General features: G+C 43.6%; 1 protein-coding gene across 3 annotated transcripts in view; it reads left to right on the top strand.

The window, feature by feature from the left end:
• Nucleotides 1-12524, top strand: part of PHYHIPL (phytanoyl-CoA 2-hydroxylase interacting protein like) — a 55009-nt gene that overhangs the window by 24034 nt on the left and 18451 nt on the right. The window contains exon 1 of one of the 3 annotated variants that reach the window (XM_015865993.2): nt 4781-5047. The exons of the other annotated variants lie outside the window; for them this stretch is intronic. Within the exon in view, the coding sequence (XP_015721479.1) occupies nt 4942-5047 (106 nt within the window). The 5' untranslated portion in view covers nt 4781-4941. Of the gene's footprint in view, nt 1-4780; nt 5048-12524 lie in introns of those variants that run through there. 3 annotated transcript variants of the gene reach the window in all.

The raw sequence follows: 12524 nt of genomic DNA, 5'->3' as shown, positions 1-12524 counted from the left end.
CAGGGCAATTCCTTGATGTGCTGAGTCAAACCTAACATCTACCGAGTCCGTCTTCTGCAGTGGTTGTACATGAATGTTGAGAGAAGATGAATAGCAGGATAAGCACACGTATATACTCAGTAACACTTCCCTAGTCTCTAATTGTTTTCAGCTCAGGGACCTTGAATCACTTGCTCTTTTAGTAACTCTAAAGGATTTCTTTTCAGCCTCTCCTTGAACTGAGATAAACTTTTAGCATTGACAGTCTCCTTTGGCAAGGAGCTCTACAAGCCTAACCACTGCCACCTCTTTCTGTTTGTTTTGGAGCTGGTTGCTTTGAAGTGCATTTGACACTGTCTGATACTTGTCCTGGGAAAAGAGTCAAACTTTGGTTGCCCTGTTTGTGCTAATTTTGTGACCCTCTCTTGCATATCTGCAGAGTTGCCTCTTTCCCTCATTGATGGGTTTTTTGCTTGCATAATAGACTAGTTTTCCCCACATAGATTCCCTTCCCTGCTATACAAAAAAACTAGGTTCCTGAGTGCATCCCATGGCGCCAGAAAGTCGCAAGATTACCTCAGAATTTTGTCTTTGATGTTCAGTAGTATCCTTTAGAGCCTTGCAAGAATAGCCTAAATGCATGAACTGAATGCAGTTGCTGCAGTGAAGCCTTCTTAAGAGAGAAGGAGAGATATTTGGAGTTGCGTGAGCTATTGTATTTATCTCACTGGACAGTTTCCAGAAACTTTGAGGGCTTCCCAGCATCTCTAGCACCATCAGGGAAGAAAGCAGCAGACCCCTTCCAGGAGGACTGCAGCCTGCCATTAGGGTGCCTGGCTGCAGTGCTCACCCTGCAGAGATGGGGGGGGGGGGAAGCTCAGGAGTGCTCTGCAGCTCTGCCTTGGATTTTCCCAGAGAAAAAAGGGTGCTGTTACCATCACCCTCCCTGTCTGAGCGTTTGAGGGGGCCCTTGCTATGCTCTCTGAGAAAAAGCAAAGAAATTCCCAGTGAGATACTGTGCCTAGTGTGCCAAACTGTCATACATCAACGTCTTTCTCAGTGTAGAAAAGGAAGCTGTGTCACACTGCACATTAACTCGGCACAGTCGTGGCTTTCACTGGAGGGTCTTAAATCTTTTATCTTTTTTTTTTTTTTTGTCTTCCTGTCATTACTGTGAGGATTTTCTTCACTCCTGTGGTGTTTCAAGAATATCTTGTATGCAACGCTTTGCAAGTATGTGTCTTTTTGCCCTGGAACACTGCAATGTCCCCTAAAGACAAAGAATGGCTGTGAAACCATGGAGTGTTTTTCCCAAGAAACTTCAGGAGTTAATTGCTAAATTTAGTCAATGCTCCTTTTTAGGACTGATTCAAAATACTGGATGGTATTTTTGACCCTTCCATATTTCTGTCCTTTAATGTTTTGCTCTTCTCAAAAGCAACGTATTAATAGAAAAAGAAAAAAAAAAAGAGGCCTTTTTTTCTTCCTTGTTTTCCTTTTCTGAAAGCCATGTCTGTAGCCTTTCTGCCTTCTGTTTCCACAGCCCATTGAGCAATGACATAAGTCTTCTTTATTCCCAAGTGGGCAGGAATAGCTGGAACTCTTGCTGAAGTCTGAGAAAGGAGGTTTCTTTTTCAACTCTGCTAGTGTGAACTGTGAAAGTGTTTTCAAGTAAGAATAATGCGGTTGCCTTATTGCTCCGTGCTGCTATGGGGTGGCTTTCCCAAAGTGGGGTGCTAAATAACAGTGGCAGGACTGAACTTGTAGTAGGCTTCTAGGAAAGAAGCTACGCACTTGTGCAGGGGATTGCTCTGCTTGTCTGCTGTACATGGCAGCCCTGCAGTGAGACCTTTGTGGCAGTTGCACCTGGCCTGGCACAGGGTGTGTGCCACTGCTCATGTTCCTGGTAGGTGTAATGTGTTAGAAAATGCTGCTGCTTTCTGCTTGCACAAGTTTGCTGTGATGACAGATAAACTCTTGTTGAGCTACAGGAACTGGTAATACCCTGTTTATCTAATGCCGAATGTGCTAAAGGTTGCTGTTCTGGTAAATCATAAGCATTTGCAGTTCTGGACACATGACGCTGTTGTCTCTAGTATTCTGCTGCCATTGGCAGCCATCCCATTACATAATGTTGACCCATATTTGTGATATGTGACATTTTTGCTAAACACTGTCAGGGATAATCCATCTCAGAATAAACTTTTTGATTATAGCTGAGGCTCTGTCATCCCTGAGCATGAACGTAACCTGTCTCTCAGATAGTACTATTCCTTGTTCAGGAGACAGCCAGAGTACAGCTCTTTTAGGTAAGAGGACCACAGGCATAGTTCTGTATGCTTTGAGACTGAAATATCGACGGTATCACCAAGTGATTCCAGTACAGCAAATGGAATAAAGTCTATGAGCAATTTGAGCTATAAGAAGTGTTTCTGTGTCGCCCAAGTGATGGGAAAAGCTGTTGGCTGGAGGAAGCGTGTCAGAGGAGTGACTGCAAAACGCTGTCACAGGCAGCTCTGGCTCATTTTGTGCTTTAGAAGGGCAGAGCTGTGGAGTAGGTTTCTCTGTGGCACCATTCCACAGAAGTCTGCCACTGTTTGTAGACTAACTGGTTTTTTCTTCAGAAAGAGTCTGATGGTCTGGGGAGGTGAATAGATGCAGCTCAGTCAGGGGTTATTGCCAAGAGGCAGCTGAGAAATTAGAGGCCTCGGAGGAATGGGAACACTCCCAAGGCTGTCTGCTTCCAAAGATCTACACAAAATCCAACAGTTCTTAAAAACTCAACCTCAATAGTGCAAAATAAAAAGTAGGGGAAAGAAAAATGTACAAAACAGAGAGAATAGTAATTTTAAAAAAGCAAATTGCCTCAATATTCAGCAAAAATGCTTGCTTCAAACAGGCTTTGTGCAGTGCTTTGGCAAATAAGCAGCTCAACTGTGTGAGCTGCTGCAACATTTGACATTGTTGTGGGAAGGAGTGAACCTGGAACATAGTGCCGAGAGACTAAACACACCTTCAGTCATCAAACAGAAATCACCCAGCCTTATGGAGGAATGATGGTGTGCTAAGAATGTTTGCAGCATTGAGTAGGAAGGGTTTGCTTCTGTGTGGGAATGAATGCTTGTCAGAGCCAGAATTAAACCTGATGAATGCAGTCTCACCCACTTCCATTTCTCCCCTCTCGAATTCTACGTTTGTCCTCATTCTGTCTGTGTGTTCATTCACATGTTCCTCTCCCTTCCCACCTCCCCATTGACTCACACTCCTTCCCTGTCTCTTACTGCTTTCCTTTCATTTTCCTTCAGGTTTCCTTCCCACTCACTCCATTTTTCCTCTGCCTGACACTTCTGTACACATTTTCATCTGAGGTAAAAAGAAAAAACAACAACACAAGAGAGAGACAAAGAGGGAGGATCAGATAGAAGGTGAGTGAGGAAGCAAAGTGCAGGCAGTGCGAGAAGGGCTCTCACTTCTCCCTGTGCTGCACCACAGACGTCTGAAGGTGCCAGGCCAGCAGCCACGGCTCCATTCTGCTCCTTTTTCCCAGACAGCAGCTCGTGGCTATGGCTTTGTGCACAGTAATGCCAGAGCTCATTTCCTCAGATTAGTGTCCCTAGAATCCTTTATCAAGAACAGGATGATCCTGCAGTCGGGTGGAAATCCACCTCTGTGACCAGCATTTGGTCATGTGTGGAGCTTGCTGTCATTTTGGAGCAAAGAGAGAATGCTGGGTGTCTCCTGGCACTGCAAAGCAGGTGCAGACCAGGCGTACCTCAGGCTCACAGCAGGGACTCTCAGACATTACACTGTGTGCTGCCACAGGGTGCAGTTTGTCAGTGGCTCTATGGAACCACATATGACCATGAAAAAGCAATTGATGGGCTGGGACTGTTTTGTGCACTGCAGGGTGGGATACAAGCTTACACTGGCTTCTCAGGATACAGGCTTTCCAGCCGTGCTCTATCCCAGAGCTGGCTCTTGTGGAAAGCACAGTGTGTTCGCAGGGGCCTAGGCCTTCATCTCCACTGAGGCCTATGGAGAGGGAGCAGGGTTCTCATAGACAATTACATTTCCTCCTTTTGAGCCCAGTTCTTGTTCCTGAAGCTGTTTGCTGAGATGGAATTGTTCTTCTCTGATAGAAATGAAATATGCTTCTTGCAAAAGGCTGGGCAGGGTTGGCACGGCATGGGGTTGGTCAGTGGGGGTGGTGTTGATAGGGATAGCATTGGTAGTAGTACTGGTGGGGATAGCGATGGTATCAGTGAACTCTGGGTGTTATTTCTGCACTGAGAGCAAGAGGAATGTGTGCAAGGCAGGCAGGCAGAAATGACTAATTCTTGCACCCTGTCCTGACATGCATATCCCTGCTTTAGCAATAGCCAACATTTCTTTAGCTCCTTGCGTAACTAAAGGCACTGCAAGCAGCACTGCAGTTCCTCGCCATGCTGGGTGCACCCACCCTGATTGCTCGCCGTGGGAAGCCAGGGACCGGGGACAGTGCCGCCCTGCTCGCGGGTGCCCTCGGCACGGAACCTCAGGCGGCACAGGGGAGGGAAGGGAGGCGGTGGAAGCGCTGCGGAGCCGTCCTGCGGGGCGCCGGGGGCACGAGCGGCCGTGGCCGTTGGTACCGATCCCCGTTAGTACCGATCCCCGGCGCAGGGCAGCGAGGGGCCGCCGGGGAACGAGCGTGGAGGCTCCGCCGGCGTTACATAAGGGCGTGGGGGAGGGGAGCCGGCCGAGCTGCCGTCGTGCTTCGGCGGCGGCGGCCCCTTTAAACGCGGCTCCCGGGGTGCGAGGAGCGCGTCTCTCTGCTGCCCCCTCCCCATCTCGCCGCGGCGACAAATCCGCTGCCGCCCGCCTCCTCCGAGCCCAGCCAGCCGGGCGGCGCCGGGAAGCGCGGCCGCGGCTCTGCACGCCCGAGCTCCAGCCCCAGCCCCACAGCAGGGAGCGGCGAGGGGCGCGATGGAGGCTCCGCGCTTAGCGCACGCCGTGGGCAGCCCCACGAGCCCCTGCGAGGAGGTGATCAAGAACCTGAGCCTGGAGGCGATCCAGCTCTGCGAGAGGGACGGTGAGTGCGGCTCGGCGCGGTAATCCCCGGGTGCGCGCTGCGGCTGCCCCGGCGGATGTAAGGCGCGCTAATCCCTCCGGCGTGCGGCCCTTTGTTAGCCCCGCTGCGGGGAGATGTCCCCGCGCCCACCCCGCCCGCCGCCCTCCCGCACCGAGAACAAAAGGCGGACGGAAGGCTGAGACTTGCGGGAGGGAACGGAGGGCGCGCCGCCGCGCCCCGAGCACCCCCCGGTGCGGCAGTGCGGCTGTCCTGGCGGGGAGCTGCGGCACGGCCCGGTGTGGGCCGTGTCATCCCGCCGGGGCTGGAGCCCCGAGCTGGTTCGTGTCGCAGGGCAGCGCCCGGGTGCGTCCGCCGAGGGCGAAACTTGTTGCGGATGCCGGCGCTGCTCGGCGCGGAGAGGGACCGCGGCTGGTTCAGCACCGCGGACAGCACCGCGCTGGGTGCGGGAACGAGCCGCCTGCTGCCACCACGGCGATGGAGATCGCAGTCAATGCTGAACGCGTGTCTTAGTGCACAAGTAGCAGCGACCGACCAGACTGAGCTGGAGGCAGCGATGTGCAGAACAATGAAAAATTATTCCATAGGAGGGCGGAGTATCGGTTGTGTCGGTGTACCGGGCTGTTCTCCTATTTGTGTATGTAGCGATCAAAAATAACTTCCCGTTTCTTAACGTGATCTGTTTCGATCGTGTTACCTGCTAAATATCCCGGGGGATGGAAATACCACATCAGTGAGTGAGATAATTGAGGAAGCTATTTCCTTGTTGTGATACATCTTTGGAACGTAAGTGTTGTAGGTGATGTTTATGGCAACAGCCCAGCTTCCTCAATTACTGCTTCTTTTTACTGATTATTTGTGTTGAAATTCTTCACTTTGATGAAGATACACTTAATAGTTACAACATTCTCTTGAAATATTGAAGAAATCGCTGTGGAATTGGAAACTCTTTTTCATCATCATTTTTATGGTAGCTTTGGAAATGACTGGATTCTCTCAGCATTTGATCTAAGGCAGCATTACTCACTCCCATCCATTCATGCCTAGCACACCACACAGAGAAACTGATTGGCGTATATAGTGTGACTGAGGCCAGGCTGTTGTTTTGCTGAGATGCTTTTTCAAGTTAGCTTCTTTTTATTGCTCCTGGAAAGAAATGGAAATATATAAGTTATGCACTCCTTAATATCTGTCTGTGGTGAAGCCCTCCATTTTAGCCACTGCAGGCAATGTTTAATTTGACACAGCATAGTAAAGCGCTGCTTGATTTCTATGAAATAGCCTTATACACACCAGCAAGTGGAAACAATGCAGTGTTTTTAATTTATAATTTTAATTCTCATTTGAATAGACTGTGCTACAAAGCAACGTTGTTCCAGTAGCTCTGATTTTAGAAAATGGTCTTCATCAAGTAAGCCACTATCATACAGGGTCATTGCTTCCTACAGTACAGGGTTGAATTTCTGAAAGAGAAACCTGTATTGGACATATAAAATATGTAGCTCGGTGCCTTGCTTGGCACAGGGTTGTATTAGAACATATTTCAATACTTCCTACAGGTGGCACTTATGTATCAAAAAGATTGTTTAAATGGGATCATAAAAACAAGCAAGCAAAGATTTGGCCATTAATCTTTCTAGATAAGCATGGAAATGCATATACAACCCATTTAGATCCCTAATTGTGCACGTGGGTTTAGTTAGTGCGTTTATATCATGATTTATTTTAGGATATCCCAATTGTGAAAGAGTTAGCTCTCAAGGTAGTGTGTTGGTATCACCAAGGTCAGTCAAAGTTTTGCAATTAACATTAATGTATTACCTGTAGTGAATTAAAAATAAGCTAGATTTTAACCTTTGGAAAATGCCTGTTGTCCCCCAGCTGTAACTGTGAAGGCATCCAGCAAAATGATATCCTTACAAATTCAGCACATTTAATTTAGAATTACAGACACTGCTTTAACAAACATAAGCAATAATGGAGCATTTACTCAGAGACCAAAATATTTTGTCTTGTATTTTTTAAGATGAGGGAATTAATATTGAACAATGTTGTGCTTGGAAAATGGGGTTATGCGTCCTGTAGTGGAAAATGCAGGAGCCAGAAATCCAGGAATTGGAACAAGCAATTTATGATATTGATTCGTATTTTTACAGTATTTTTTTTTTTTCTGTTTGTTTCAAGGTTCTTGCAAGCATCACCACATCTCACAATGAATCAGACCATTTAGAAAACTTAACAATTTCAAACAAAATAAACATATGCCTTTTGGAAATCTTTGAATAAAAACATCTGGTAAGGTTTGGCTTAAAGTGAAGGCAACATTACAAAGCCAGTTATCAGCTCTTACTTTCAGTATGTTTTGTAATCTGTGAATATATTCAGCATTTCTTATTTTCAGTGAGTCTACAGGTACAGCTTTGTGTATGTCTGTTGCACAGTCTAACGTTTAGCTCCTTACAACTCTGATGGGTTCATCTTGTGTGTTGGTTCCATCTGCCATATGTAGATGGTGCAGCCATGTTTCTGTGGACTTTGGCCAAGAAAGAATGTTTGAGTTTTGTTAAAAATTCTGGTGACCGTTTCATAAATGTTGTCTTACCCCTACCTGGGCATTAAACCTTCAGTAGATACGCGACTTTTGTGTCATGAAGAGGCCAGTTCTATGGAAGTATATATAGCAATGTAAATTTATAAACCTTTTTAAAAAGAGCCCTTTTCAGATACTTGGTAGAGCAATCTTAGGTTTTAACATCTGAATTTCATGAAGCTTCACGTTATTGTTGTGCAGGGCTCCCCCTACAGATACTGCTCTTCAGCTGCTGGCCTCCTGCCTGAGGGAGAGCAGCGGCACTGTCTGCTCTTACAGTTGGCAGAGGTGGTTGGAATGAGAAGACAACTTATGTGTAGAAAGAAGAACAGAGTAACAAATCTTCAAGTATTTTGGAACTTGGGTGGGTTGGACTGGGGAGAAGAGTCAGAGAACTGACCCAGAAGGCACGTAGCTTTGGAGCTAGTAGAGACAGGCTGAGGCTGGTCAAGGGTGGAAGAACAAGAAAAACTTAAGAGGTGGAGATGTTTGTGAGGATTAGATTGAATGTGAAAACAGAGGTGGGAATAATGACTTTGAGTGAAGAATGAAGGAGCAAGGGAGGCAATCTGAATTGAGATGGGATGCATGGAGAAATAAAGTTGGGAAAAAATATGAGGTTATGCTCATCTAGTTTAGATGGGTTTGATAATGGAGAGTGGAATTAGAAAAGGGAGCCTGTGAAAAGTAAACCTGGAGACTTATCTGCAAAGAAGGAACAAGGTATGAGAACGTGGAAAGGGGAAGTACAGACAGCAGAGATTAGGAGTAAATAAATGTAACTGGGTCTTGCTCAGTGAAGAGGTCAGGATTGAAATGGCAGCCTTAGGAATGAAGAACAGGACTCCTGAATTGTGACTGGGGAGTAGGAGGGGCGGAATGCAGATGAGCTCAAGAAACAGTACAGAAGTAGCTGTCTTTTGGTGTGATAAACAAAGGTCAATCTGTATGAGTGTATGCAGACTTCAAATGCCAGACGTGATCCCAGGATACCTTGTAGTTCTTGTTCATTTGCCAGCGAAGATATTTGAAATCTACTGGCAAAGCATGAACTCCTTTTCTGTATTTGTTCATTTGAAGGATGGCAGTCTGGTATGGCTGATGGTCAGTCCTTCAGCTGAGATGGTAGCTATACGGGGAGATGGCTGCTGTGCAACTGGGTGTTCCAGTATGTTACACGTATGAGAAGTGAGATGAAGATATGAGTAGGATTTTACTTGTTTTTTCTTTTTTTTTTTTCTTTCTTTTTTTCCTGATGTTCTGTAAATGCTAAGAAATTGCAGATATAGTAGGTTACCAAGGTATGCACTCAAAGCCTGGAAATGGTGAAAGTTTGGTCATCCTCTTTGCAGGCAGAACTGGCATGGTGATAGGATACTTCATGTTGTACAGCAAATACTGGATGTCTTGAGTGGCATGTTGGGAGGTAGGGGAAGAAATAATGGAGAAAGAAATTTTAGTTCTGACCTGAAGGCTATTTCAGACTTTCTGCATAAAACTGAGCAAGAGCTACCTAATTTTCAAAGTGGGCTGTTACTTGTTGTGTTCTTCCTTTTTTGCTTGCTTAATTCTAGTAACATGGAATGAGGCTTTCAGGAATACTGAGAGTCAACAGTGGCAACTAATTTCATTGAGTGAGTGAGACTTGGAACATGTAAAACACAGTGCTAAGTGCTTTGAAGAAAGGCTAGGTTATCCATCTTAAATACGTACTGAAAATCACTATTTATCTTAACTTTTTTGTGCCTCAGTTTTCTCTGTGTAAAATGGAAGCCATACAATTGCCTCCCCTCCAAGAGATGTTTTTAAAATAAACTAATGAATATTTATTAAGTATCCAGGCACCATAGTAGTCTGGAAAACCCTTGAGGTGCTTGGAAAAGCCCATGATGAAATTCATTAATTTGTCTTCAGAGCAGACTCTGAATAATGTGTAGCAAATAAGTCCTGGAAGTACTGAACAATGGTGAATAGCTGATAAAAGAAAAATAGTTCATTAAGTACACACTATTCATTATGCTGAATGAGTCAGAATTTGTGTGGAAAAATAGTATGTAATCTTACAATTAAAGACTGTGTCATAATCTGAACGTACAAAGGTGCCGATCTAAGGTTATTCAAGTATGTTTCATTCCAATATTTCTCCTTCTTGATGGCTTAAACTATACAGTCTTACTAATGTCCTTTTAAAGTTGTTTTTTCTGTGTTTGTTTCCAATATATGAAGATAATATACAACTATCAGTATCATAGTTGGAATTGGTGTCTTGGCCAGTCTCAGTTGCATAAATCAGTTTCATTCTCATCCAAACATTTGAGACCATCAAAACAGTTATGTTTAAAAATCTTACATAAATGTTTTACAAGATAAATGTCATTTCTGTCTTAGGTAAACTATTTGCATCCCTTAATTTCCCTGTTATTTGAGGATCTATTTTGTTTTCTTATTTATTTCAGAAGTTTTTGGTTATGCAGAATGCTCTGCTTATCCAACAACATATTTTTATGGCTTGTAGATGGGAGAGATGTTCTTGGCCAGGTCATGTACATGTTTCCCTTTTGTACAGAAGGGATAAAGTGGCATCATCCAGCCCCTGAAACCGTTGTTCAAATCCCTCTCTGAGCTTTATGAAGCAACATCATTGCTGTTTCAGAAATGTTATCCTGTAAGTCTCAAAGGCAGAAAACAATTGAATTTCTAGATGGACTTTCATGTGATGGACAGATGAGAGGTCCAAGTTTGACATTAATTGTTAGTGTCCTGAATGGTGCAACTTGCATAGGTTGTTGCTGAGTTTTATTTTAACTCTGAGAGTTCTGAGCATAGAAATAAACAACCCGTGTTTTCATGTGAAGTGATAATAATAGAGACTCCTGTACCTGTGACACCCAGATAGGACACAAAGTCAAAAGTTATTGTTGTATGTAATTACTGTCACTATTGTTCCTCTCCCAAGTTACAGTTCGGAGAATTATGTAAGAGAAGGAAACTAGTGATTTGCTATATCTTTCACTTCAACTCACTGTAAGAATATTGTTTCTATCATAAGCAACGATGCCACTAATTAGCTGGACTTTGCTAGAAACTGACTATTCAACGTTCCTGTGTCAAGAAATACAGTTATTCCCATTCTTCCTTATTGTTCCTTAATTTTTGGAGTCATTTTACTTCCTTCTTCCTCCTTCCTCATCTCTTTTTAGTGCTTTTTGCGAATCTGTGATTGATCAATAACTCTTTTATCTGTTAAAGACCGAACTGTATGTGACTAGCTGTCTAAATCTTGTCTGCTTTTATCTGTGCCCCTAGTTGATCCAGTTACTGTTCACTGAAACTCTTCTAGACCTTCTGTAAGTCAGCTGAAATTCTTGGTGTGTAATTATGCCGGATCCACGTACAGAAGTACTTTCCTCTCCCAGTACTATGAGCTGATATTACTAGGTTGCAACTCAAAGATATATTTTTTGCAGTTAGTTTTCACCCATTGTTAGAACTAGGGCATTTTAGCTGTTACTGTTTCACAAATGTCCTTTCTTTGTGTCTCTGTGTGTGTGTTCATATTATTATTTCCAAGTGCATTATTATTTAGTCTGAATCCATTTATTACTTCCTGTTTTCCAAGTTTTGTGTTTGCAGGTCCTTCTATTTTAATATCATCTGCTATACAGAAGGGTAATAATCTCTTTTTTTCCAAACATTCATAAAACTGCTTATTTAGGCTGGGTTCTGTGTGCTTATTTAGGCTTATTTCATGGGTTCTATGGTATAGCCCATTAGACTCCTTAACTCCTTGCATGCTCTGCAATTGTTCAGCCCTCCAGGTTGGAAGTTCTTAGTAAATGCAATGGCAGGAGGAATCATTTAAGGAAGAAAACTTCTGCTGCCTCCAGCATTTATGAAGCTGGACAATCTCAAACACAGAAGCTGTTTTTCTTGAGTAAATGTTAAGCTGTTAGTAACTTCATTGTCTGTTTCAGCTTCTATCTTAAATTATATGCAGTTTTCTTCTCAGCCTACTAATTAATCTGATGGTTCTGCCACATCTGGTAAACTGTGTTCTGGGCTCACTTCTCTGAATTTTCAGTTACATTGCAGTCATGCCTGTATAACTATGTATCTTTTGCTATTCATAGGTCATATATAGCATATATAGCAGGGCTGACATCCCCAACCATAAGGTAGATTTCACTTTCCTTTATGTTGCTGAAATAGCATCAGTGTCTTTAACCAAAGTTGAGGAGATAATCTTTAAAAGTCTGTACAGTTTGGGCTTGCTTTTCTTAGTCTGCTTTGTATTGTAGGTATGTCTACCATGCTCCAGTATGCATGGCCTTGTGTGCTTTATGTGACTTTGCAATGCTGTTTTTAATTTTAGATGAACACAGATGAACATTTAGATTTAGATGAACATTTTAGATGAATTATCTGCTGTTTTCTTGTGTCTTAATGGAATTCTGAAGTGTTCCTCCTGGAGTATTGTTTCCAAATATTTAGAAACAGTATTAACAGCTGTCAATCCATGATACATTTATAGAAATATGCCACTGTCACGGTAAAGTACCACAAATGAAATACTTATGATATTGGAACAGAAGAAAGCTCGGCCCCAACCTCAGTTCCTGTGATTTCCACACTGCATTTCATTATACAGTGAAGAATCCTTTATTTGACCTTGAAAACGTTTCCTTCAGCACAGAAGGTTTGTTTAGAATTCATTGTAGTGTTTGTAGCTGATCAATTTTCGCAGTGGTGTTTGTAGTTGAATCATTAATCCATTTTATTTTATTGTTTTCACAGAATGTTCTTGTTTTATGTATGCTTGAATGAGTAAGCTGTTTTGTGTGGATGTTTTCAAAAACAATGATTAGCTATACTGTTTTTCTAACCTAACAA

This window comes from Coturnix japonica, chromosome 6 (genome assembly GCF_001577835.2).
Source record: "Coturnix japonica isolate 7356 chromosome 6, Coturnix japonica 2.1, whole genome shotgun sequence".
Classification (NCBI taxonomy): domain Eukaryota; kingdom Metazoa; phylum Chordata; class Aves; order Galliformes; family Phasianidae; genus Coturnix; species Coturnix japonica.
Note: the sequence above shows the minus strand (reverse complement) of the source record. Positions and strands in the feature narration are given on the sequence as shown.